Below are 25,195 nucleotides of genomic sequence, written 5' to 3' on the forward strand. Positions count from 1 at the left end.
CTGCAGCGTCCCCGGTCCGCCGGCACGGCAGGGGGCGCCACCCGCCGGCGGAGTCAGGTGACTGAGGGCGCGCAAGATGGCGGCGCCGGGAGCGGCGGGACGCGGGTAGGCGCCTGGGGCGGGGAAGCAGCGCAGGGCTCGCGGGGGAACGGGGCTGATGGCGGCAGGTGACCCCCGCCGGGCACGGGCGGGCCCGGGGCCGTGCGGGGGGCCCGGCACGGTGCCGCCGCGTGCCGGAGCCCCCCGCTCCCAGCAGGGCCCCACCGGGCATCTCCTTCCCGCGCAGCCTCCCGGGTGGCAGCCGAGACCAAGCGGCGGTGCAGGCGGCGGCGGAGCGGCCCGGCCCCTGCCCTAGCGGCGGCGGCACCGGCGCTGCGGCGGGGAGGAGCCTGGCAGGAAGACTGGCGGCGGCGGCCGGGCCCAGCGCCGCCCGCAGCGGCTGGCAGAAGGTGGCGAGGCGGCGGCAGTCGGGCAGGACCGCAGGGAGGGTCGATGTCTACTTTGTGAGGTGAGGCCGGCGGGCTGCTTGCGGAGGAGACCTGGGAGAGCTGGAGCGGGACCTTCTACTAAGGCTCCCAGCCGAGAGGGCTGGCTTGGATGTACGGAACTAACTCTTCACCGTCGGGGTGCTGAGGCACAGGGACAGGCTGCCCGGGGAGGCTGTGGCTGCCTCATCCCTGAAAGTGTTCGGGGCCAGGCTGGATGAGGCTTGAGCAGCCTGGGCTGGTGGGAGGGGACCCTGCCCATGACAGAGGCTTGGAACTGAATGAGCTTTAAGATCCCTCTCAAGCCAAGCCCCTGTGCAGTGCAGGGCTGAGCACTGCCTGCTCTTGGGCAAAGCACTTCTGCCATCCCTGCAGCGCAGGGGCACGTGGCAGCCATGCAGGGCTCAGGAGGGAGGGCACCAGCTCTGGGGAACTGGCTGTAAACTCCTTGTGTAAACCTGCCTGGGTCAAGGCACAGAAACCTCTCAACTGGTTTTGATGCTTGTTTGTTTCAACACTGGGACAGATGTGCTGCAGTGAAGAGCGGGGGTGAGGAAGGCATCACTGACTGGTTTGGTTTTCGTGCCACAGCCCTGCAGGACATAAGCTGAGGTCGAAAAGAGCACTTGTGGAGTATCTGCAGAAAACTGGGGAGACGAAGCTGAAAGCTGAAGACTTTGTCTTTGCAGCCCCAGCCCAGAGGAGTCCCCGGGCAAGTGTGGAGAGATGCAGCAGAGAAGCTGCAGGAACTGCCGCGGGGGGTGAGGATTGTCACAGCCCGGCGCAAGGCCTCAGCGTGCAGAACGGTGCCGAGGAGAGAACTGGAAAGGAGCCCCAGGGAGAGGCTGCTCTCGGGAGCGGAGCTCTGACCACAAAAGGCTTAAACCCAGAGGAGTGCTGGAAAACCACAAGGGAGCAGGCAGGTGGAAGAAGCGACCGGAGCAAGGGAAGTGGCACCAGCTCTGGAGGGAGAAGTCGAGCCGGCAGCCAGGTCAAGAGGCACAGAGCAGCACGGGGCAGGCAGCAGGGCGCTGGGAGCAAGAAGCTCTGCAGGAGCAGAGCCTCACCTGTGGCTGCCAGCCAGGGCACAGCCACTCAGGACACAGACCCCACGGGGGCAGGGGCGGCTCTGCTGACAACCGCCAGGGCGGGCGGGCAGCGGGGCTCTGCCACGGCTCACCCGCGGGGGGCGCTGGGCAGCCCGGCAGAGGAGACTGCCGAGAAGGGTCCTGGTGAAGCATCCTCTGCAGCACCGGAGGAGAGGGCCTCTGCGCTGGGAGCATGGAGAGAGAGGGCTCGAGGGAGCCTGGGTAAGCAGGGGGGCAGGGCAGAGGCTGAATGGGGCTGATGCCAGGTGTGGAGGAGCTTCACAGCATGCACGGTGCCAGGGGTACCTGAGCCTGCTGCAGGGGTTCTGCTGCACAGGCAAAGTGTCCCCTCTCAGGTCAAGCTGCTGCAGCATCTGAATTTGTCTCATTTCCTTGTCACAAAAATCGCAGAATCACAGAGTGGTAGAGGTTGGAAGGGACCTCCAAAGACCAAGTCCCACTCCCCTGCCAGAGCAGGGTCACCCAGGGCAGGTCACATAGGAACACAATTGGGGGGATTTGAAAGTCTCCAGAGGAGACTCCACAACCTCTCTGGGCAGCCTGCTCCAGGCCTCCAGCATCTTCATACCAAGGAGGTTTCTCCTTGTGTTTGGGTGGAACTTCCCAGGCTCAAGTTTGTGTCCTTTGGCCCTGGTCTGGTCGCAGGACACCCCTGAGAAGAGCCTAGCCCCTTCCTCCTGCCCCCTGCCCTTACAGACATTAATAAGATCTCAGGCTGCTCCTCTCCAGCCTAAAAGAGGTCTTTCCCTTGGTGCAGACCCCAGCTGGAGCTGCTCTGCTGCTCCCTCCAGCTGTGGTGCAGTCTGCTCCCCTCGTTACCATGGCTGCTGCACATCCTGGATGCTGCTGGTCAGTGTAGTTCACCAAAAGTGTCACTTCTGGCCTGTTTCATGTGCTGGGGTATGTGGCCAACGCTGAATTCCTGGGTGCAGCTTGAGCTGCAGCTTGGCAGAGTCATGGTTTGCCTTCTGGAGATCTTCCATGGAGCTGAAATGCTGGAGTGAGTCTAAAGCACGCTGATGTTCTGGGCACCCACAGGAAATCCTGGCACTTCCTCACAGCACAGTGGGGTCACAGCAGAGCACCTGGGGTTATCTTTGTCACTGTGCAGAGTCACTTCTTTACAGGAGAGTCCATGCCACAGACACAAGTGGACAGGAGGAAAACCAGCCCCTATTTTTCAAGTAAATGCAGTAAAGAAGGTAGGAATCCTCTGGGGAGATGCAGCTGCTCCTGGGGTGGCTCAGCACTGGGGGGGCTGTGGAGATCTGCACTTGAGGGCTAGCTGTGCTCAGGTGGCACTGGGGAGCTTGGCCCTTGGTGAACCTCGGGGTTAGTGTCCTGCAAACAACTGCTGGGGTGAGTATCAAACACCTCAGCAGCTCTTCTGGGGCAAGCGTGTTTGGGGAAGGCCTCTTCAGGCTGCTGAGCTGCTTCCCCTACCAGGGTGAGCCCTGCCTCCCACGGCTGAGCTGCTTCCCCTACCAGGGTGAGCCCTGCCTCCCACAGCTGAGCTGCTTCCCCTACCAGGGTGAGCCCTGCCTCCCACAGCTGAGCTGCTTCCCCTACCAGGGTGAGCCCTGCCTCCCATGGCTGAGCTGCTTCCCCTACCAGGGTGAGCCCTGCCTCCCATGGCTGAGCTGCTTCCCCTACCAGGGTGAGCCCTGCCTCCCATGGCTGAGCTGCTTCCCCTACCAGGGTGAGCCCTGCCTCCCATGGCTGAGCTGCTTCCCCTACCAGGGTGAGCCCTGCCTCCCATGGCTGCTCTGCACATGCACAGGAATGCAGGGGTACCTGGGGAGAGCCTCTGTCCTTGGGGCATGGATGTGACATGCAGCCAGAGGCCACTCGCAGCCAGCCCACACCTGGCATGCAGCCCCCTGCAGTTCCCTGACATCTGTGTGGGACTTGCCGTGGCCCCATCCACGTACAGGGCCCCCAGAAAGATGGATCTGCTCCAGGAGGTCTTACTTTTGTTGTTCAATAGGTAAATTGTCTTTTACTGCCAAATAAATTCCCCTTACTGCCTCTGTGCACAGCTCCCAGCCCACCCAGAAGGAAGGCCCTCAGGAAGTGGATTCCTCCACGCTCCCCTTTTAACTTGGTCCAAGAAACACTTTTCCATGACCCCTGGAAGCTTCTCATTGCAACCATATTTCTCAACAAAACTTCAGGTAAAGGGAGCAGTGCAGCTTCACGTGGTGTTAGTGTTGGGGTGGTGGCAGAGGGGCAGCACAGCTGCCATTTGTGGCGCCATCCATGCGGGAGTGAACGTGTCAGTGTGACAAACCCTCCTTCACTGGTGGCTCTTGGTTTGGCAAAGCTCACCTCAAGAAGTGTCCAGAGTTCCCTGTGCAGTGTCTGTGGAGGGTGGCTTCTCTCTCTAGGCAAGATGGCAATTCCTGTGCTCTGGGAGTTCCTCAAGAAGTATCCTTCTCCAGAAGTAGCCAGGGCTGCAGACTGGAGGGAGATGGCAGAGCTGCTCAAACCTCTTGGCCTCTATGAGCTCAGAGCCAAAACTATCATCAGGTTCTCAGGTAGGTTTTCTGGAGATGGCTGTGCAGGGGTCTGAGTTGGGCTGGAGAGAAAAAGCATTGCTGAGCTCCCTGACTGCCTTCTGTGTGGCACATAGTTTGTTTCCTGCAGCTTTGGGATAGGTCAGGCTCACACCACAGGGGTGCTGAGGCACTGGAACAGGTTGCCCAGAGAAGCTGTGGAGGCTCCAATGCTGGAATTTGGATGGGGCCCTGGGCAAGCTGCTCTAGAGGAGGTATCTCTGCCCATGGCAGGGGTGCCTTTAAGATGCCTTCCAACCCAAACCACTCTGTGCAGAGCTGCTGAGAATGAACTGCCAGAAGCAAAGAGCTCCCCAGGAGACTTCCCTGAGTAGAGAACGACACAGGCACCTGCGAGGCTGCTTTGTGCCGAGGTGGCTCTGCCCCGTGCTGCCACAGGCCACCTGCAGGAGGCCCTTCCAGCCTGGGTGTTTGCAATCATCCTGCTGTGGTTTACACTCTGAACTGAGTTATTCCTCTGCAGGCTCTGGGCAGGGAGATGGCATTAAAATTAAATGACCCTGGCTGATTTCAGAGGGCTTTAAGGTGTGCCCCACAGGACTCCATCGCCTGCCCTGCCCAGGAAGCAGCCCAGAGCCGTGTTTGGCACCAGGCGTGGGGCCCGGGCAGAGGCCTGGCTGGGCACCCAGGCCTGGCTGTGTTGCAGGCGAGTACCTGAGCAAGCACTGGCGCTACCCCATCGAGCTGCACGGCATCGGCAAGTACGGCAACGACTCCTACCGCATCTTCTGCGTCAACGAGTGGCAGGAGGTGGGTGCCGTGCCCACCGCGGGGGCCTGGCCCTCAGGGCCCCCCTGGGCTGAGGAAAGGCACTTCTCTGTCTTCAGAATTGTACCCTCCCCGGTGCTGAACCCCAGGCGAGGGTGGGGGTCACCTTGAGAGGGTTTTTCCTTCACTGTTGGTGCCGGCTGAGAGTCTTTCTCCTGCTCCAGTTACAAACCTGGTATCACATCAGTGCTGGTGGGGCCTTTGCCGTGGCAGGGGGCTCTTGATTCACAGCGAGTGGGTGGTCTGGGGCCTGGCCAAGCACAGTACCCCACGGTTTACACTGCCGCCATTGAGGCGTGGGGGAGCCTGAGCCCGGGCCAGAGCAGGGGGTGCTGTAGGGCTGGCTCCTGGAGCCCGTGTCGAAGGCTTCTGCTTTGTTTCAGGTGCAGCCACAGGACCACAAGCTGAACGTGTACCACGCGTGGCTCTGGGAGAACCGGGAGAGGCTGAGCATCGGCTGAGCGTGGGACAGCAGCGGCTGGGCAGGGGCTGAACGCCAGCAGCACCTCGGGTGCCTGCAGTGCTGCTGTGTCCCCGGGTTCTCCCGGCGCCTGTGACAGCGGCTCGGCCCGGCGCGGGCCTGGCCTCTCTATCCTTTGTGTTCTAATAAAGCATCCCAGGTTTTGTAGCATTTGCTCCTGTGGGGCAGGGACTCGCTGGTGTCCCGGCGACCTTCGACAGCGCCGCAGAAACAGTAACCGGGGTGGTAGCAGGGGCACGGGAGGCGACGGTCCGGGGTCCTCTGAGCCGCCGCCTGCCCCCGGTCCGGGCCCGAGCAAAACGCGCTGCTGCCTCTGTCCGGCCGTGCCTGGGCCCGCAGCTGTGACCAGTGGCTGTTGCCACCCGCAGGCCTAGCGCGTTCAGATCGCTTCTTTGGGTGCCTCACCCCCGCCGGGCTGCCCCCCCGCAGACAGGCCGCCTGTGCCCAGGTCGTTGCCGTCGCACCCACGCTGGAGCGGCCGCTGCCCTTCCCGAGCCGGCGGGCCCGGGGCCTGGCGGAGCGCCCCCGCCGGCCGCCAGGTGGCGCCACTCGCCCAGCGGCACTGGCGAACTCAGCCCTCCCGGGCACAGCCGGCGACAGCGACGTCAGGCAGGTCCTGGCAGCCTCGCACCGGGAGCACGGTCCTAAGCGGGGTGCGAACGCACAGCCGTTCTCCCGGGACGTCCCCGCTGAGCAGGATACTACAGGCGACGGCTTTCGGCCGCAGGCCGGTGTCCCGCGAAGGGCCGGTGTCCCGCGAAGGGCCGGTGCCCGCTCCGTGCAGCCCGGGCGCTGTACGGACCTGGCAGGACCCTCCGCGTATCCCATAAGGCCCTGCGCACGGCCCCGCCCCCCTCTCTCGGCGGCGCCCGTGGCGGACGGCGCCATCGCGCTCCCGGTGAGTCCCATCCGCCGCCATCCGCCCCCATCCCCGGCGCTCCGCCACCTGGGGCCCGGCACGGCTGTATCCCGCGGGCGCACCCCCTTCCCTCCGCTACCGTTTCGCACCTGGCGCGGGAAGCCGGTCCGCAGAGCCTGGGCGCGGGGATCCTGCTTGGGGCGGGCGAGGAAGGGCTGCGGCCGGGCGGCGGAGCGTGCTCCGAGGCCGCGGCGCGGGGAACCGCGGCGCCGTGCGGGGGCTGGGGAGCGCCGGGGCGGGGGCTGGGGAGCCGCGGCCGGCGCCGCGTTTCGTTGAGCCGGAGAGGTTGAGGCGAAAGGCATTCGGTGTCGGTGCTGAGGAGGCCGAGCGGAGGCTGCCGCGGCTGAAGCCGCCGCGGGCTGGCGGTGGGCGAGTGTGGGTCCGCGGCGGCCCGCAGAGCAGGGGCTGCGGCTGCGTCGGGAGGGCTCTGGGGCCAGTGGGAAGCGCGGGGGCAGCGAGGGCGGCTGCGGAAGGGCCTGGGGAAGGCAGCACCTCCCAGGATCGCATCTGGAGAGCTCCCAGTGCTCTGCCAGCTTCGGAAGCGGGAGGCAGAGCCACTGCAGGCCATACCCATTCCCTCGCCCGCCCCGCCGGTGGCCCGCGAGCGGAAGAAGAGTCTGCCACACGGGCTGGCGCCGGGAGCACGGCACCGCTGCGTCGGGACCCCTGCTCAGCCGGCTCTGCTTCCCCTAGGCACCATGCCCGCCCTCAGGCCTCTCGTGAAGCCTAAAATCGTCAAGAAGAGGACCAAGAAGTTCATCCGGCACCAGTCCGATCGCTATGTCAAGATCAAGGTATCGGGGCAGGGGAGGGCAGGCGGAAGATGGATCCCGGGGCAGTCGGAGGCGGTGGCCTGTAGGACGGGTGGGGACGCCCAGGGCCTGTTTCGGATGTCACCGTCGGGCAGATGCTTTGCAGCCTGCTCCTGCAGCTGCTGAGTGTTGTCTGTCGTTGGTGCAGCGCAACTGGCGCAAGCCCAGGGGCATCGACAACCGCGTGCGCCGGCGCTTCAAGGGGCAGATCCTGATGCCCAACATCGGCTACGGCAGCAACAAGAAGACGAAGCACATGCTGCCCACGGGCTTCAGGAAGTTCCTGGTCCACAACGTCAAGGAGCTGGAGGTGCTGATGATGAGCAACAAGTGAGTGTGGGGCCCGCTTGCTCCCTGGGCTTGTGGAGCCAAGGCCCATCCCTGAGTGGCACCAGGTTGAGGAGTGAGGGGAAGATGAGGCATGGCCCTCCTGTGGTGCTCTTCAAGGTTATCTTGGGCTTCCTTACTGCTGCTGGTGCTGGGATGAAATGTGCTGTTCAGGGGTGGTAGGCAGTGCTGGCCCAACGTCACTTTGATTTGGGTTATTGAGGCTGGAGAAAGCTCCAGGGACCCCTGAAAGGGGCTGAGCAGGAAGCTGGGGGCAGACCTGAGCAGGACCTGTGCTGACAGCACAAGGGGGATGGTTTGGACTCAAAGAGGGAGACTCAGAGTGGAGAGAAGGGAAAAATGTTTGACCCCGAGGGTAGAAGAGCCTGGCCAGGCTGCCCAGAGAGCTGGGAGCTGCCCCATGGCTGGCAGCAGTGCAGGGCAGGGTGGTTGGGGCTGGAAGCAGCCTGCCCTGCTTGGGGCTATCCCTGCTGGCCGCAGGGGGTTGCATTAGATGACCTCTGAGGTCCCTTCAGCTCAAACCATCTGTGCCTGTATGGTCAGAGCTGCAGCAGCAGGTGTGTTCAGGTGCAGACTGCAGCTGCTGGAGGCACTTTGGAAACAAAGCAATGAGGAATTAATTAGCAGCACTGGGAGCTGCCCCTCGCTGGCTCTGCAGCAGGAGAAGCAGCAGGTGGGGAGCTGGGCACGGCGGCGAGGCTGGCGCGCGTGCGGTGATACGTTGGTGCTCTCTGGCAGTGCCAGGGCCAGCCCTGGGCAGCTGGGGGTGTGCTGGAGCTGAGGCTGACGGGAGGTCTGTTCCTGCCAGGTCCTTCTGCGCAGAGATCGCTCACAACGTGTCCTCCAAGAACCGCAAGGTGATCGTGGAGCGCGCGGCACAGCTGGCCATCAAGATCACCAACCCCAACGCGCGGCTGCGCAGCGAGGAGAACGAGTGAGCCTGCAGCCCCTCCTGCTAATAAAGGGTCTCACCAACCCAGGCTGGCCTCGTGCTGTCCTGCTTGGAACACGGGGGGGGAGCTGGGGCGGCTGCCAGGGGGTCAGCGGGCCCGGGGGGGCCCTGGCACAGCCTGGCTGTGCGCGGCAGTGTGCTCGCTTGCGGGGGCGAGCGTTGATCTCCCCCCTCGGTGAGGAGCCCAGAGTGCTCCTGGCTGACAAGCAGGTTTATTTCTGACAGTACTGACACGACAGCTGCTCTCTCACACAGCACTGTAAGTATTTTTCACATCAAGCACTCTGTCAGGAGAGGAGAAAGGGAAGCATGGTGCAGCTCCACGGCTCCAGCAGTGCGGCATGGGTGGTGACCCTGTTCTCTAAGCTGCTGCTATGGCCTCTGGCTTAAGGCTTTTTGTGCTCCACAAAGCAGGCTGTGGACACCACAGCTGCCTTGGGGCAAGATTTCAGAGGGCAGAAGAGGGTTAGTGGAGGCTGCTGGTGTGCTTGTGCCTGTGGTGAGTTGCTTCCCCCTCTTGCTCTGACACTGAACAGCTCTGCACACACCTGCTGGTGCTGGGCAGCCACAGCTCAGCACCTTCCCTGCTGGTCATGGTAGAAACACTAAGCTGCTTGGAGGGGACAAGCCAAAACTGAAGGCAGAGGTGAGCTCGGTGTGAGGTTTGCTCCTGGAAGTCAGCTGGTTGAGGTATTCTGCAGGCAACACATCAAGCAAGAGCCTTCATGCTGCCCAGGCAGCATGGGGACACCAAGCTGTTGGTGCCTGTGCCATGAGCCGACCCTAGGTGGGAGCCTGGGGGTGCCCTTCCCCATGCAGCTCTGCCAGCACGAGTGCTCTCTGAAACAGGGCCTGTGGTGGTGATGCTCTCCCCTGATTAGCCATGTTCTGAAGTGAAAGACTGCAAATCCATTCTTCAGGCAGCTGGGGGCAGAAAGTGCAGGTGCAGTGCTTAAAAACCTCTGAAACTCTTGGTACTGCAGCAAGGAAAGGCTCCAGGCAGTGGTTTCCCTTGTCATGGAACCACACTCGGGTGCACCCCCCTGAACCTGCTGAGAAAGCAGTGCTGGGGTGTTCCTGCTCCTCCCTAGGTAAGGACATCACCTTCCAGCTCCGAGTGCAGCTGGAGCCAGGCCTTTCCTCCTGCTGGTGCCCAGTGACTTGCAGGTGGCTGTGGACCAGCTGGGTGATGTCCTTGGTGTCTGCACTGGATGGGTGCCTCGAGGGCAGGAGGGTGGCGAGGCAGAGCTTAGCTCAATTCCATGGACTCGGTGCTGGGCAGGGCAGCAGAGTCCTTCTGAATGCTCTCAAACAGTGAGGCCATCTCGGGGCTGGCTCTGATCTGGGAGCAGAACTCGGCCATGGCTGGGCTCTTCTCCGCCTCGGGGATGGTCAGGAGGGCAGCCACTGCTCTCAGGGCAGACCGCTTCAGCTCGTCCTGCTTCTCGAACTCCTGCTTGACGGAGCCAGCCTTCACCTGCGGACCCAGGCACCGCCTCAGCAGGCAGCTGGCACAGGGAGGGCACAAGCAGGTGGCTCCCCGGCTGAGGAGCACTGCTCAGCGGTGGCTGGAGGTGCCCAGCAGAGGTGGCTTTGGGGCAGACCCCCCCCGGGCCCCGGCTCACCTTTGTGGAGCAGGTCACCCGCAGGGGCTCAACCAGGCGCTCCAGGCGCTGCAGCACGGCCTGGGGGCGCAGCGCAGCCAGCCGGGCCAGCAGGATGAAGGTCAGCATCTGCACAGGGAGAAGAGATCAGTGCCTGCCTGCTGAGCCCCTGCTGGGGAGCCCCCACCTGCACTTGGGACCCTGCCTGCTGCAGCGAGAGCTGTGGTCACGCCACGACAGCTGTGTCCCGCTGCTGGCTGACTGGAGGGCTGAGGGCCTCCGCAACAGCACAGGGCTCCTGCCATGGCTGTGCCCAGGGCTGAGTGGAGGCAAAGCAGCTGAAGCATGAGGCCACCAGCATGACAGTGCTAAGGGTATTTTAATCCAGTGGCAGTGGCCCCACTGAGAAGTGACAATCATAAGCAGAAGGACTTTGGTGCATCTCCTGTAAAGCAGCTACAGCAGGGCTGTGTCTCCAAGGCCAGCATGGTCACACCAGAGCCAGACAATGGCAGGGCAGAGGCTGCAGCCAACAGAACCACGGAATCACAGAGTCCTTTTGGTTGGAAGAGACCTCTAAGACCTTTGAGTCCAACCCTTAGCCCAGCACTGCCAGGGCACCACTAAACCATGGCCCTCAGCACCACATCTTCATGGGTTTGAAACCAGGGATGGGGACTCTGCCACTGCCCTGGGCAGCCTGGGCCAGGCTTTTACAGCCCTTTGGGAGAAGAAATTGTTCCTCATGTCCACCCTAAATCTCCCCTTGGGGCAACTTGAGGCTGTGTCCTCTCTCCTGTAGGAACAAGGAGCAGGAAGGGCAGGGCAGAGGCACTCTGTGCTGTGGAGACACCAGCTCAGCTCAAGCCCAGCCCCCCCAGGCACCAGTGCCACCCTGCAGCAGTTAAGACACAGCACCCACCTGGATGTCATAGTGATCCTTCAGCCCATCCTCCACATGGTCCAGGTACTCATAGATGTCCAGCCGGTCCAGGCAGCTCTCCAGCAGGGTGTACATGCACTCAAAAGCAGCCTTCCTCACATCCAGGCCATCATCCACCGTGTGCTTGAAGGGCCCCATCTCTACCTTGAGCAGGAGGAAAGCACAGCCCCAGCTTGGAGCAGGCAGGGCAGCAGGCGCCGCCGCCCCTCAGCCCCGGCAGGACTCACCTCCCGGATCAGCTCCCTCCTGAGCCTGGTCTCGGCGTACAAGCTGGGCAGGGCTGAGCCCAGCAGCTCCCGGATCAGAGAGGGCTTGTTGTGAGCAGCAGAATTGAACATGGCCAGGGCCACGCGCCGCACGTTCAGGTCTGGATCCTGAAGGGTCTTCAGGAAGTCACCTGTGGGTAAGAGCCTTGTCAGAAGTGCTGCTCAGGAGCACAGCAAGCGCAGCGCAAGGAACCTGGTTACGAAAGGACCTGTGGTAAAGTTGCTCCAGGGGCAGAGCCTGACAGGCACTGGAGATGCTTTCCCTCCCTTCAGCTGGCACACAGTGCCACCTCTCCTGGCTGTGGGCAGAAAACCAACCCACTCCATTCAGCTACCTCACCCTGAAGTCCAGACAGCTTCAGTACTCCAGGAAGCTGGGTTTGTTTTTCTCTTGCTCAGCTCTCATCGGCCCAGACTCCGAAGCAGAAGGCTGAGCTTTACACAATACAGCTGAGGTGTGGCCTCCCTGGGCACAAGACCCTTCTCATGCAGTTTGTATTTGCCAAGTTCCTCGTCAGCAGAGCCCTGAACCATCATTTTCAAGCAGATGGAGCTTATGCTCCCTAAGAACTCCGGCACCCACAGAGCACACCCAAGAGTAAGGTGTCAGAGCATTCAGCAAGGACTCGGGTGACAGCAGTGCTGCTAAAGCCCCAGAGCAGCACAGAGGACAACCAGCTGGGTAAGTCTCGTGTAGTTGTGGAAGTCCCAGAGCTGCCAAAGACACAGAGGGCTGCCCCCAGCCCTGCTGCTGGTACCTATGCAGCCCTTCAGGAGTGCGTCGATGGGCTGGGGCTGGTCCGCGATGGTGAACTTGACAGCCGTGACCACGGTGCTGCGGGCGTGGGGAGAGCCTGTGGGGGGAGGAGGCACAGTGAAAGCCACCAGACAAAATCACTGTCCCAGCTCTGCAGGCACGTCCCACTCTGGATCACACTGCACAGGGCTGGACAGAACGGAGCATTTGTCTTCACTGCCTCCTTGACTAACCCTGCTCCCACACCATCCATGCGCAGCCCCAGCTCCCAGCACCCTCCTGCCCTCGGGCACAGCAGCAACGCTCTGCCGGGCCCTTGCACAGCCTCCTTCCCCTCTCCCTGCTGCGCTGCCCCTCACCTGAGGCCAGCTGCTCCTGCAGGCGGGGCAGCAGCTGGGCAGGGTTCACCAGCGTCAGCCTGCCCAGGCACTCGGCCACCACGCTGCGCGTCCCCTCCTCGGCGCACTCGCAGTGCCTGAAGAGCAGCGCCCAGACGTCCTCCACGTAGGGCCCGAGGGCGGCGGGCGGGCAGGCGCCGAGCAGCTCCCGGAGCGAGGTCAGCAGCAGGTACTGCCTGCGGGGCTGGCTGCCGATCTCCCGCAGCAGGAAGGGCAGGGACTGCTGCAGGCTCCCCACGCCGATGCTGCCCAGCGCGTAGGACGCCGCCGCCTTCTCCTCCTCGCTGGGGGAGGCGAAGGCCTCCAGGAGGACAGCCTGGAGCTCTCCCTGCGCGCCGAGGCTGGCGCCGCGGCCGAGCTCCGCCAGGCAGAGGAAGGCCAAGACCCGGACGGCCGAGCCGCGGCCGGGGCTCCGCGCGTCCTGCAGGAAGCGGCGGACGGCGCCGGGGGCCTCCCGCGGGCAGGCGGCGCACAGCGCGGCCACGCACTTGGCCACGGCGTGGAAGGTCTGGCGGTGCGCGGCCGGCGGCCCCGCGGCGCCGCCGCGGTAAATGGGCTCCGTCAGCTGCCGCAGCAGCTCCGCGCAGCCCGCCGGCGCCGCCGCCAGGACCCGCAGGAAGTCCGTGATGGCGCCCAGCGCCCCCCCCTGCAGCAGGGGCGAGTGGACGAGCTGGACGATCTCGGCGAGGATGGGGCCGCTGGCCTTGCAGAGGCAGGAGGGGCAGACCTCGGCCAGAGCGGTGAGGAGGAGGATGGCCAGCTGGGACACGTGCATGTCGCTCTCGGTGATGAGGGCCGGCAGCTCGGCCAGCACGGCCTCCAGCATGGCAGGCTTCAGGCTGTCGCTGTAGTTCCTCACCAGCGCGTCCAGGGCCGTCAGAGTGCTCAGCCTCAGGGCACGCTGGTTCTTCCTCAAGAAGGAAGCCAGGATGGGGAACCCTTCCCCCAGGATGGGCCTCAGGTCGATGCGAAGGGGAGAGGCAGCAATCAGGGTGAGGGCTTTGACTGTTGTCAGCCTGGTGATCTCGTTCCTCAGCCGCTCCAGGAAGACGAGCAGGGTGGGCTGCAGGTCGGCGCCCAGGTGGTCGCCCAGGTGGCAGATGGCGTGTGCCACGCAGCAGATGGCACGCTCCTTCACCTCCTGGTCGAGGTCAGCCGCCCGCAGCCGCCTCAGCGCGGCGGGGAAGAGGTCCTGCACGTAGGGCTTGGCGTCGAACGTGCAGGGCTTGTCCAGGGGCCTGAGGACCTTCACCAGCTGCTGAGCCACCAGCAGGGCTTCGGAGGTGATCTTGTAAAAGGGGTCTCCAATGCAGGCCACAACCGGAGGCAGCAGGCTTGCCATGTGAGGGTGGAACACCTCTGGCTGGTGGGTGCAGAGCAGCACGTGCAGAAAGGCCAAGGTGTCAATCCTCATGGTGGAGGAGCTGGATTTGTCAGCCAGGGAGAAAACAATGCCTGTGAGGGGAGACAGCAGTGACTGCTCTGGGTTCAGCGGGGGGCTCACAGGCACCCTCCCGGGGGCCTGCCCTCGGCAGCAGGCGTCCTGCCTGCCCCTCCACACGGGGCACGCTGCAGAGCGACTCTCCTGGTGCCTTCCTGCTCCCTGCAGGGGCCAGCCCAGACGAGACTCCCCCCTGGAGCACTCGTGGAGGGATGGCTACCAAAACATTCCCAAAAGGCTTCCTGGGCTGAGAGAACTGATGGTGAGTGACAGGCAAAGGGAATGGAGACTGGGACAGCCTCAGCTCCACGGCAGGGCTGCAGGCAGCGCAACAGCCCTGCAGGAGCTCTTCCTTCCCCCTGCTCTCAGAAGCAGCTCTTGATTTGTTTGTGCAGCTCCTGGGGGCACTCTTTGGAGCACCACTGCAGGCCACTCAAGATGGGCTGGCTCTGCAGGGAAGGTGCAGGAACGTTTGCCCCAGTCCTGCCTGTGCCCCCTGCAGCTGTGCCTGGCTCTTGCCGTGGGTGGCTTCTCCAGGCTGTTAACTGGTGAGAGGAAGGGGCATGGGGCTGGCCCTGGCACGAGCCTAGCAGATGGTTTTGCATTGACTCTGCAGCTACAGCAGAGGCAAAAGCAGGACCTCAGCATTCCAAGCTCTCCCTCAGTGGGATGCTTCCCAAACCCAAAGGCAGGAAAGCTCAGAGGAGAATGTGGTGGTGCAAAGGCAATCAGCAGTCGGCACAAAGGGTTGCTTTAAAGGGCACACCTTGTGTGAAAGCTCCCTCAGCCCCCAGCCCCCAGAGAGGCTCACCAGGGATGAGCACAGGGAGGTGCTCTGCCAGGCAGCCAGGCAGGACGTTGGCCAGCTCTGTCAGGAGGCTGAAGCAGCCCTGTCTGGACTTGATGCTCTTTTCTCTGAGCTGCTTGTGCAAGGCCTTGACAATCTTGGGGACCTGCCATTTGACAAAGAAAACTCAGCAGAGAGAGGCAGTGTGCTCAAGCTTAACTCTCAGGCACACCTGCAGTGGCACCGTGCCCCCTTCTCCTTCGCTCCCAGGTTGAAGCCAGCCCAGCAGCTCACCTGGTTCTGCAGCATCCTCAGAGGAACCTCATCCTTGCCAGAAGCGTCTGTAGCGTGCAGCCAGCTCTGGGTGGGCAGCGTTTGCTTCAGCAAGGAGATGTAGGTGCTGAAGATGTCAGCTCTGACATTCTCCTCCCTCTCTTTGAACCTGCTGATCAGGACTGGGGAGAGGGTTGTGTAGAAGTCCTGCAGGAGGTCGTGCCTGCTGCTGACCATGGCCTCCAGGCACTTGGCTGCGGCCCTGCGCACCTTCCAGCTGACGTCGTCGTCGTCGCTGTACTCGTCACTCTCTGTGGAGGAGAGGCCTCCATCAGCACAGCACCAGAGACAGAGGCTCCCTGCATCCTCAGAGCTTCCCTCTGCAGCTGGCACACACAGCCTGTGCCAGCCAGTGCGACCCAGGGCTGCCCTGGGCCAGGCTCCCAGTAAGAGCTGACAGAGAATAAACCTTCCTGCTGCTGCTCTTCCTGGCCTCTTCAGCTCAGGCACCAAGGCTTTGGTTTTGAAAGGGGAAGGAGGTTTGCAAATTCTAAGGCCAGAAGTATGTAAATATTTGTCTGAGCAATTCCTGGATGGCACAGAGCAGCCTAAAACCTTCCTGTGTTATTGGCAGGAAGCCCCTCAGGATCCTACCCTAATTAGTATGAGACACAAATGCCTTTCTTCCAAGGATCCTGTCCCAACCTTTGCTCTCAGCCTGCAGAGTGTGCAGCTATGCACAGGCAGCACCAAGTGCCTGCAGCTAACAGGCACTGAGGGTGTCCCTCCCTCTGCCCAACGTTGCCCTCCCAGCCCAACCCAAGGCCTCTTTTGCAGCCAGTCTCAGGCTGCCTTGCCTGCTCACCAGCTGTTCCCAGTGGTAGGCCAAGACGTTTTTAATGGTGAGACTTTGAAATGGTCAGGACTGCAGCCTTGCCCTCTTCTATCACATTAAAAACATCTGCTTGGAGTAAACCTGTGGCTGCCAGGGCACTGCCTCTGTAGGCTGAGGCAGCTGCCCTGCCACTGTCACATCAGGGCTGCACCAGAGGGGAGCTGCTCACTGCCTGCAGCAGCTTTCCCTGCAAGCAGCAGCCCTGTGTCAGCACCCCATGAGGAGCCATCTCTCACAGGAGCCTAGGGCTGCTCCAGCTCAGCTGTGAGGGCAGACAGGAAACATTCAAACTCTTGGTGCCACTACCTGAGGCTTGGATCAGCCAGAGGGCAGGCAAGGGCAGCAGTGTTCCCTCCTGCCCCTGAAGAGCACCCATGGCGCAGGCTCTGAGCTCTGCCTGGCAGGCTGCAAGAAGCACACTGCTGGGAGCACAAGGCAGTGTTCCTGGCAGCTGGAATGGCAGAGTGCCTGCCCCTCAGGATTTCCAGGTGCCAAGCCTGTGCCAAGCCTCAGGTTGTGCTGAGGAAGGCTTCAGACAGCAGGCATAGCAGAAGCAGCACTCTCCTCGTCCAGCTCTCCACTAAGAGAGCTCAGAGGTCATTTCAGTTGCCTCAGGCAGGGAGAGATGTGAGGACCTTGTCAGAAGTAAAACTCCCAGAGTCAGTTGCTGCTGGCAGTTTGCACACACAGCTGAAACCCCTCTGCACCACACTGTGCACACACCACTGTGCACCACACATCCGAGAGAGCTGACTGGCAGCAGGTCTGGAAGGTAACATCACAGGGGCAAGGGAGCAGGAAGGAGAGAAGTGTGAAGCCAGGGAGCTGCTGAGCACAGTCACCCTCACAAGCAGGCACCTTGCTCTTCATCCTCTCCATTTTCAGTTTCCATCATCTCTTCCTCCTCATTGTCATAGTTGTAGTTTGGGTCAAAGGTGATGTACTTCAAGCACAGCCCCATCACGGTGGGGATGTGAGGGTCAATCTCCTTTGGGCATCTGCCAGAACACAGAGGCAGTAAACTGAAGGCTAAGCTCTCCTAAACATCCAAATAATGCAATGACCTCAAATGGACCCCAAGTGCTTCCCAGACTACAGGAACATGTTGGTAACAGGAGTGAAAGCAGAGCTGCTCCTTCCTGCTGGGCAGCGAGCCAGGCCACATTCCCCAGGGAGGACACAGGATTTCTAGGAGCTGAAACTGCCTGCAGCCCCTGGCTGAATGCTCCTTCCTGGGAGAACCTCAGCAGCCCTGCAGGGCTCCTGCTCCAGGACAAGCATAAACGTTGGCCAAACAACAGGGGAGCTGCAGCTCAGCAGCTCTCCTGCCTAAGCCCTCCTGGTGCCTCTTGCTCCTTCCATGCCCCAGGAGTGAGGCAGCTCCCTGCTGCTGAGGAGTGCTCCCACTCCTGCCAAGGCAGCACAGAAGGGCTCACACCTGTCCCTAAGCCAAGCCCAGCTCTGCATGTGCAGAACAGACTGAACTCAAAAAGTGTCCTTCCCAGCAGGCAGAGCTGCTCCCCAGGGGCACAGCAAGGTGCTGAGCCCAGGGACCCAGAGCAGGCAGAGCTGCTCCCCAGGGGCACAGCAAGGTGCTGAGCCCAGGGACCCAGAGCAGGCAGAGTTGCTCCCCAGGGGCACAGCAAGGTGCTGAGCCCAGGGACCCAGAGCAGGCAGAGCTGCTCCCCAGGGGCACAGCAAGGTGCTGAGCCCAGGGACCCAGAGCAGGCAGAGTTGCTCCCCAGGGGCACAGCAAGGTGCTGAGCCCAGGGACCCAGAGCAGGCAGAGCTGCTCCCCAGGGGCACAGCAAGGTGCTGAGCCCAGGGACCCAGAGCAGGCAGAGTTGCTCCCCAGGGGCACAGCAAGGTGCTGAGCCCAGGGATCCAGAGCAGGCAGAGCTGCTCCCCAGGGGCACAGCAAGGTGCTGAGCCCAGGGACCCAGAGCAGGCAGAGCTGCTCCCCAGGGGCACAGCAAGGTGCTGAGCCCAGGGACCCAGAGCAGGCAGAGCTGCTCCCCAGGGGCACAGCAAGGTGCTGAGCCCAGGGACCCAGAGCAGGCAGAGCTGCTCCCCAGGGGCACAGCAAGGTGCTGAGCCCAGGGACCCAGAGCAGGCAGAGCTGCTCCCCAGGGGCACAGCAAGGTGCTGAGCCCAGGGACCCAGAGCAGGCAGAGCTGCTCCCCAGGGGCACAGCAAGGTGCTGAGCCCAGGGACCCAGAGCAGGCAGAGCTGCTCCCCAGGGGCACAGCAAGGTGCTGAGCCCAGGGACCCAGAGCAGGCAGAGCTGCTCCCCAGGGGCACAGCAAGGTGCTGAGCCCAGGGACCCAGAGCAGGCAGAGCTGCTCCCCAGGGGCACAGCAAGGTGCTGAGCCCAGGGACCCAGAGCAGGCAGAGCTGCTCCCCAGGGGCACACCTCCTGATGAAGGACTCAAAGGCTTGGAAGCAGAACTCCCTCAGCTCATCGTCCTCCACGCTGCAGTACTGCACAATCAGGGGAACTATCTTCTCCAGGTGCTCTCCTGGGGGAGACAAAGGCAGCAGCACTGACAACCCATTCCACCCCTCCCTCCACCCAGCAGCTAACAGCCTTCTGCCACCTCCTTCATGTGCTGGCTGCTGGCAGAGCTTTCCTGCTCTGGAGCCCAGGGGCCAGCAGCCCACCAAGGTCCAGCCCTGCAGGGGTTTCTGCAGCCCACCACTGCTCCCTGTCTTCAGCCCCTTGTTGGCATTTCAGTCATGGACAGGGTTGTAATTAGAGAGATCTTGTAGGAGCCAGCCTCAGCTCTGGCAGGTCTCTTAGAGAGGTGAGTCAGTATGCTGCCCCCCACTCCTCCTCTCCTTCAGGCCTGGGCTTAGCCACTGCCCTGCTCCCCAGAGGTGCAATGCAGGGCAGGGAAGTGCTGCAGGAGCTGCAGATGAAGCCACCACGGAAGGGCAGCCAGAGGCTTACTCAGGTGTCTCCTCCCTTCCAAGTGGAGCTCAGAGAAGCAGGCCAGGAGCAGAGAGGGAGTCCCAGAGCAGTGACACAGCAGGAGCAGAGGGGGCAGATGCGTTTCAGCGCCGGCAGGAGCTGCCCTACGCCACGCTCGGGGTTCCCGGGGCCACCTACCGATGCGGTGCCCAGCCTGCCTGCTGATGCCAGCCACACACTGGATGTAGGTCCTGGTGGTGGAGGTAGACTCATTCCTCTTCAGCTGGGCCAGCAGATGCTCTGTGAGCTCTGAGAAGATGCTTGCACTGCAGGTCAGGACAAGATGGCCCAGGGCAACGCTGGCCCTCTTGCGGACCGCCAGCCTGGGGCTCGTCAGCTGGGGCAGGAGGCAGCCCAGGATGGAGGAGTGGAAAGAGCAGAGCGTTCCCCCCAGCCTGCAACCAACAGAGCAAGGCAGGAGCTGCTAATCAAAGCCTCAGAGCTCGTTCTCTTCTCCCCTCTTGGCAGCAAGCAGTGTAACCCCCTCGGCCGTGTGGGCAGGGGGAGGGGAGGGTGGGCTCGGCACCGCGGCCTGGACTGGTCCTGCAGAACACAGGGAGGGCTTGCTTTAGGCTGTGTCCTTCTGGGTGACCTGGGACTCCGTCAGGAACTGCCTGCATGCAGCTGACACATGACACTGCCACTCTGACTTCGTAACAGGAGAAAGGCAGCCAGGAAAAACCTGCGTGTGCTCAGGTCACAGGGCTAAAATAACCCTCCCTGCCCTGCCCCCTGCCTCCCCAGGCCTGCCTGTGGGACCCAGCACCACTGCTGCTCCTCAGCACAGCACAGCTCAGCCTGGCACCTCTCACCCCTGCTGGCAGCCCCCAGCGGCAGCCAACCCAAGGCCTTCACTTTTAAGTTCTCACAGCAGGATTAGGGAAGCAGAGAAATGAAAAGAGGCAGAGAGAGGCAGCTCCTGCCAGGCAGAGCTGCTAGAGGGAAACCCTTTGGTACCTGCTCAGCATATCTGACAGGATGTCAAGAGCCTCCAGCTGCACAGAGACATCCTCCTGCTTGCCAATGGCTCCTGTCAGCTGGGCTGTGATCTTCTTGCACACGTTTGCTGTCATGCTGGAGCCTGCAAGAGAGATTTGCTCTCCTCTGGTGCCACCCTAAAGCAGTTTCAGCTCACATGATGCATGTCCAAGGCTGTGAGCCCTCCTGCCCCAGTCTGACAGGCAGACAGCTCACCTGCAGCAGCTGGTGGCAGCTCAGCAATGACAGTTTTCAGCCCAATGCTGGAGATGTCCCTCAGCTGCTCCTTGTCTGACAGCATGTTTGTGCACAGTGTGTCCACCATGGTCTCCACCTGGTACTCCTTCACCTTGCCAACCAAGGGGCCCAGGCTGTGGGAGGAGAAGGCAGAATGGAGAGCAGGAAGGTGACTGCCACCACCCACAGGCATGCTCAGGCTCTCTCCTCCCGAGGAGCAGTGCAGCCCCAAGTGCCAACACCACCAGCAGCTCAGCATCAACATCCCCCAGCCTTGGCACCCTGCCCTGCTGCCTCCAGAGCAGACTGCAGGGGGGGTTGGGGAAGGCTGGTGGGAACTGCAGGGGGAATGACCTGAGTGCACCACCAACTGCAGTGGCAATGCCTCTGAGGAGGAGCATTTGGCCCTGGAATTCCCATGCTGGTTCTGAAGGGCTGCACAGGCTTGGTCCCACCTCTGGCACAGGCAGCACTGGAGTGCCAGGCACAGGGAAGCAGAGGAGCTGGGTGGCAATGCTTCAAACTGGGCCAAGGGAAAGCTGAGGCAGACTCCTCTGGCTGTGGCAAGGCTCCTGACACCAACACTGAGCTCCCCAAAGCAGAGATGCCACTCTGCTCACCCCTCTGAGCGTGGCACTGTGGTGCCCACACCGGAGGGCAAGCCCCTCAGTGAGGTGCCCAGCTGAGAGCCAGGCTCCACAGGAGCACAGTCTGCAGTCTGTGGCAGCTTTAGGGCTGCCAAGGCAGATGGGCAGCCAGGCTCTTACCACTTGACAGCCAGGTTCTGCACTTCCCCATTCTTGTCCTCCAGCAGCTTCAGAAGCATTTTCACAACCTTCTTCTCGCTGTCCTCATCCAGCTTTATGGAGTCCTTCTGCAGCTCCACCATCAGGTCGTTGGTGGCCATAAACCTGCAAGAGCAGGGAGCAGGAGTGGGCTGCTGGGAGGCAGACAGAGCAGCACTGTGGAAGCCTGGCAGTGGGTGCTTGTCTGAAAACCCTTGCTGAGGGCAGCTCAGAGCCCTTCACACTGCCCTGGAAAGCAAGGCACAAAACATGGGGACTGCCCCAGGAGTGGGAAGCTCAGCTAGAGGCAGCTGGTGAAGAGTCTTTAGCCAAGGGATCTGCAGAACCTGCCACAGACACCTTCTGTCCTCTCCCTGAAGCACACAGCAGGGCTGGGGTGAGCGAGAGCCCTCACAGTGGCACCCAGCTGGAGTGAGTTTCCCCAGTGACTAACTCCAGATGGTTAACTGAGACAGGAAAACTCCTGACAGGGCTTCCCCCAAACTGCCCAGCCTAGCAAAAGCAGAGTGGGGGCTTAGAGCCCTCCTGGCTGCTCTCCCTGCCTTATCCAGCACCAAGAGCAGGAGCACACATGGGGGGAAGGCCTCCCAGGCTCACAAATGAAAGCCAGAGCCATGCCTCTGTGCAAGCTGTCCTGCAGGAGCTCCCCAGGCTGTATGTAGACTGCTGTGAGCAAACTCAAACAAGCATTCTCACTCCAGCTTAGAAGGGGAAACAAACTCCCAGCTGGGTGCCTGGCAGTGCCACTTTCCACCAAGGACAGTGTTGGAATGGGGGCTGAGGAGCCCTGGGGAGGATCTGTGCTGCTGGAGCAGGGCAGCAGGCTGAGGCTTTCTAATGTTAGCCCAGCATGGCCAGGGGTATCTCAAGGCTCTGCCCTCTCAGTTTCCAGATGATGCCTCTGCTTTAAATGTGGCTCTGAGGTAGCTCACCCAGCATGCAAGTGCCCTTGTACCAGGGCAGTGTTTGTGCTCCCAACCTGTGAGCCTGCTGCTGAGCAGCAGCTGGGCACACCTGGAGACAGGAGCTGCTGTGGTGGTGCACAGGCAGCCTGAGACCCAGCCTGAGCAAAGCAGAGGGACACACAGGTCCTGGGAGGGTCACAGCAGAGCCTGGGTGAGGCAGAGGGACACACAGGTCCTGTGAGGGTCACAGCAGAGCCTGGGTGAGGCAGAGGGTCACACAGGTCCTGTGAGGGTCACAGCAGAGCCTGGGTGAGGCAGAGGGTCACAGGTCCTGGGAGGGTCACAGCAGAGCCTGGGTGAGGCAGAGGGACACACAGGTCCTGGGAGGGTCACAGCAGAGCCTGGGTGAGGCAGAGGGACACACAGGTCCTGGGAGGGTCACAGCAGAGCCTGGGTGAGGCAGAGGGACACACAGGTCCTGTGAGGGTCACAGCAGAGCCTGGGTGAGGCAGAGGGTCACAGGTCCTGTGAGGGTCACAGCAGAGCCTGGGTGAGGCAGAGGGACACACAGGTCCTGGGAGGGTCACAGCAGAGCCTGGGTGAGGCAGAGGGACACACAGGTCCTGGGAGGGTCACAGCAGAGCCTGGGTGAGGCAGAGGGACACACAGGTCCTGGGAGGGTCACAGCAGAGCCTGGGTGAGGCAGAGGGACACACAGGTCCTGTGAGGGTCACAGCAGAGCCTGGGTGAGGCAGAGGGTCACAGGTCCTGTGAGGGTCACAGCAGAGCCTGGGTGAGGCAGAGGGACACACAGGTCCTGGGAGGGTCACAGCAGAGCCTGGGTGAGGCAGAGGGACACACAGGTCCTGGGAGGGTCACAGCAGAGCCTGGGTGAGGCAGAGGGACACACAGGTCCTGGGAGGGTCACAGCAGAGCCTGGGTGAGGCAGAGGGACACACAGGTCCTGGGAGGGTCACAGCAGAGCCTGGGTGAGGCAGAGGGACACACAGGTCCTGGGAGGGTCACAGCAGAGCCTGGGTGAGGCAGAGGGTCACAGGTCCTGGGAGGGTCACAGCAGAGCCTGGGTGAGGCAGAGGGACACACAGGTCCTGGGAGGGTCACAGCAGAGCCTGGGTGAGGCAGAGGGACACACAGGTCCTGGGAGGGTCACAGCAGAGCCTAGGTGAGGCAGAGGGACACACAGGTCCTGTGAGGGTCACAGCAGAGCCTGAGCAAAGCAGAGGGACACACAGGTCCTGGGAGGGTCACAGCAGAGCCTGAGCAAAGCAGAGGGACACACAGGTCCTGGGAGGGTCACAGCAGAGCCTGAGCAAAGCAGAGGGACACACAGGTCCTGGGAGGGTCACAGCAGAGCCTGGCCGTGGCTCTGCTTGCAGCCCAGCCCATCAGAACCAGCATGACCAATTATGGGCAGGGGCTGAGCTGGGGCTTCCACGGCAGCACCGTGGGCCTTGGACTGGCTGCCTGCTGCCGTCCTCCCACAGCACCTCACAGGTGGCACACAGGTCCCTGCAGGGGCGGGCGGCAGGGCAGACCTGCTGCTCCGACTGCTTGTGCAGTGAGCTCACCTCTGAGCGTGTCCAGGCTGCCCTGGAGCGCTGCTGTGACACGGCACAGCCTGCGCTGGGCACAGCTTGCCTGGGGGAGGGAGCACAAGTTCTCTGGACAGGCTTTGTGCGACCCTCCACACCGCCTCCTTCACCAACTCCCGGCTGCAACAGCAGAAAACCAGCAGCAGCCCTGCGTGAGTAACCCCTCTGAGGGCACCGCTCACCTCTGCTCTAGAAGAGCTCCAAACACCCAGCCCGGCACAAACCTTCCCTTCCAGGCTGGAGCGGAGAGGACACCTCGCTCCCGGGCCAAACCCTCCTCACCCGCTAGTTCTAACAGCTCCTTGCTGACCACCTCAAGCACCCAGCCACCAGCCCCCGCCCTAAGGAGAGAGCAAATTTACCTCCTGGCACAGAGAGAGTGACAGACCCGGGCAGAGGGGGACACGGAGCCCGGCCGGGCAGCGGCGGGGGGGACGGACACGGAGCCCGGCCGGGCAGCGGCGGGGGGGACGGACACGGAGCCCGGCCGGGCAGCGGCGGGGGGGACGGACACGGAGCCCGGCCGGGCAGCGGCGGGGGGGACGGACACGGAGCCCGGCCGGGCAGCGGCGGGGGGGACGGACACGGAGCCCGGCCGGGCAGCGGCGGGGGGGACGGACACGGAGCCCGGCCGGGCAGCGGCGGGGGGGACGGACACGGAGCCCGGCCGGGCAGCGGCGGGGGGGACGGACACGGAGCCCGGCCGGGCAGCGGCGGGGGGGACGGACACGGAGCCCGGCCGGGCAGCGGCGGGGGGGACGGACACGGAGCCCGGCCGGGCAGCGGCGGGGGGGACGGACACGGAGCCCGGCCGGGCAGCGGCGGGGGGGACGGACACGGAGCCCGGCCGGGCAGCGGCGGGGGGGACGGACACGGAGCCCGGCCGGGCAGCGGCGGGGGGGACGGACACGGAGCCCGGCCGGGCAGCGGCGGGGGGGGACGGACACGGAGCCCGGCCGGGCAGGCCCCTCGCACACAAAGCCAGTCCCAGGGGCCGGGGTCCCAGCGCTCACCCCCAGGTGACAGCTCTCAGGCCGCTGTCCCTCAGCCTGCCCAGCCCCTGCCCAGCCAAGCGGGCACCAGAGGAGCGGAGCAGGACCGTTTCGGGCGCTGTGCCGCTGCCGCTCGCTCGCCCGGCAAGGCAGAGCTGCCGGTGCCGCGGGCAGCACTCGCATCGCCTCCCCGCCGGCGTCGGGCAGCTCCGCGCACGGGACGGCAGCGCCGCCGCCTTCCCTGCGCTGCCCCCCGGCCAGGGGCGCCGGGTCGGGGTAAAACCGAAATCAACCTGAGTCCTGCGGGGGCACAGCCGCACGGCCGCGGCTGGGCTGCGCCCCCCGTGCCCGCTCCTGACCCCAGGGTCTCCCCACTGCAAGGGACCCCTCCGGTGGGCACAGGCCCCCTTCCCGGCCGGACGAAACCCCAAGCCCGAAGCCGCTCTCCCGTGCGGCACCCCGGGAGCCGAGGCGCCGCCGGCGGGGCTCACCTGAAGTCCTTGTCGCTGGAGGTCATCTTCTCCAGCAGGCTGGAGATGTGGTACGAGCCGCCGGCCATGGCTCCGCTGCGCGGCTCCCGCGGGAAGAGGGCGGCGGGCGCGGGGTCGCTCCCCTCAGGGCGCCGCGGGCAGGGGGGGCCCGGAGCCCCTACGGACCGCCCCCCCGGGCTCGGCCGCTGCCTCTCGCCGCCATACGAGGCTCGGCCCGCCCCACGGCCGCCCACCGGCGGGCAGGGCAGGGCAAGCCGCCGCCCCTCCCCCCTGCTCCCGTCGGGCCCCCGCGCTGGCGAGCACAGGGGCAGAGGGGGCCGCACCGCCGGTGCTTGGCCGCCTCCCGCCAGCAGGGGGCAGCGGCGGCGCCGGAACCTCGGTGCGAGCG

At 63.4% G+C, this 25,195-nt stretch overlaps 3 protein-coding genes across 3 annotated transcripts; 2 read left to right on the forward strand and 1 right to left on the reverse strand.

Moving 5' to 3' along the window:
* Positions 1-76: 76 nt before the first annotated feature.
* MBD4 (methyl-CpG binding domain 4, DNA glycosylase) lies at positions 77-5,460 on the forward strand. Its single transcript, XM_054167771.1, has 8 exons — positions 77-94; positions 168-508; positions 1,077-1,795; positions 2,587-2,796; positions 3,634-3,768; positions 3,982-4,131; positions 4,817-4,920; positions 5,322-5,460. The coding sequence occupies exons 1-8, from the start codon at positions 77-79 to the stop codon at positions 5,397-5,399; spliced, it is 1,755 nt and encodes a 584-aa protein (XP_054023746.1). The 3' UTR covers positions 5,400-5,460.
* Positions 5,461-6,215: 755 nt separating this feature from the next.
* On the forward strand, positions 6,216-8,477 carry RPL32 (ribosomal protein L32). The gene is made up of 4 exons (XM_054167932.1): positions 6,216-6,317; positions 7,032-7,132; positions 7,299-7,480; positions 8,307-8,477. The coding sequence occupies exons 2-4, from the start codon at positions 7,037-7,039 to the stop codon at positions 8,434-8,436; spliced, it is 408 nt and encodes a 135-aa protein (XP_054023907.1). The 5' UTR covers positions 6,216-6,317; positions 7,032-7,036; the 3' UTR covers positions 8,437-8,477.
* A 333-nt stretch (positions 8,478-8,810) lies between these two features.
* LOC104303440 (cullin-associated NEDD8-dissociated protein 1-like) lies at positions 8,811-24,914 on the reverse strand. Its single transcript, XM_054179842.1, has 16 exons — positions 24,808-24,914; positions 20,768-20,911; positions 19,980-20,134; positions 19,743-19,866; positions 18,924-19,180; positions 18,228-18,333; positions 16,673-16,812; positions 15,980-15,986; positions 14,941-15,226; positions 14,671-14,812; positions 12,380-13,873; positions 12,022-12,117; positions 11,225-11,394; positions 10,977-11,141; positions 10,076-10,183; positions 8,811-9,927 (listed from the first exon to the last, which is right to left on the reverse strand). Exons 1-16 carry the CDS (start codon positions 24,873-24,875, stop codon positions 9,700-9,702), a joined length of 3,690 nt encoding a protein of 1,229 aa, XP_054035817.1. The 5' UTR covers positions 24,876-24,914; the 3' UTR covers positions 8,811-9,699.
* Positions 24,915-25,195: the final 281 nt, after the last annotated feature.

This window comes from Dryobates pubescens, chromosome 1 (genome assembly GCF_014839835.1).
Source record: "Dryobates pubescens isolate bDryPub1 chromosome 1, bDryPub1.pri, whole genome shotgun sequence".
NCBI lineage: Eukaryota > Metazoa > Chordata > Aves > Piciformes > Picidae > Dryobates > Dryobates pubescens.

Coding starts and splice junctions, on each gene's coding strand:
- MBD4 (XM_054167771.1), top strand. Junction 509..1,076: donor GTCGATGTCTACTTTGTGAG/GTGAGGCCGGCG, acceptor TTCGTGCCACAG/CCCTGCAGGACATAAGCTGA. Junction 4,921..5,321: donor GCGTCAACGAGTGGCAGGAG/GTGGGTGCCGTG, acceptor GCTTTGTTTCAG/GTGCAGCCACAGGACCACAA.
- RPL32 (XM_054167932.1), top strand. CDS start 7,037: ATGCCCGCCCTCAGGCCTCTCGTGAAGCCTAAAATCGTCAAGAAGAGG. Junction 7,133..7,298: donor ATCGCTATGTCAAGATCAAG/GTATCGGGGCAG, acceptor TCGTTGGTGCAG/CGCAACTGGCGCAAGCCCAG. Junction 7,481..8,306: donor GTGCTGATGATGAGCAACAA/GTGAGTGTGGGG, acceptor TGTTCCTGCCAG/GTCCTTCTGCGCAGAGATCG.
- LOC104303440 (XM_054179842.1), bottom strand. CDS start 24,875: ATGGCCGGCGGCTCGTACCACATCTCCAGCCTGCTGGAGAAGATGACC. Junction 14,813..14,940: donor TGAGGATGCTGCAGAACCAG/GTGAGCTGCTGG, acceptor GTCAAATGGCAG/GTCCCCAAGATTGTCAAGGC. Junction 11,142..11,224: donor GGAGGGAGCTGATCCGGGAG/GTGAGTCCTGCC, acceptor CTCCTGCTCAAG/GTAGAGATGGGGCCCTTCAA.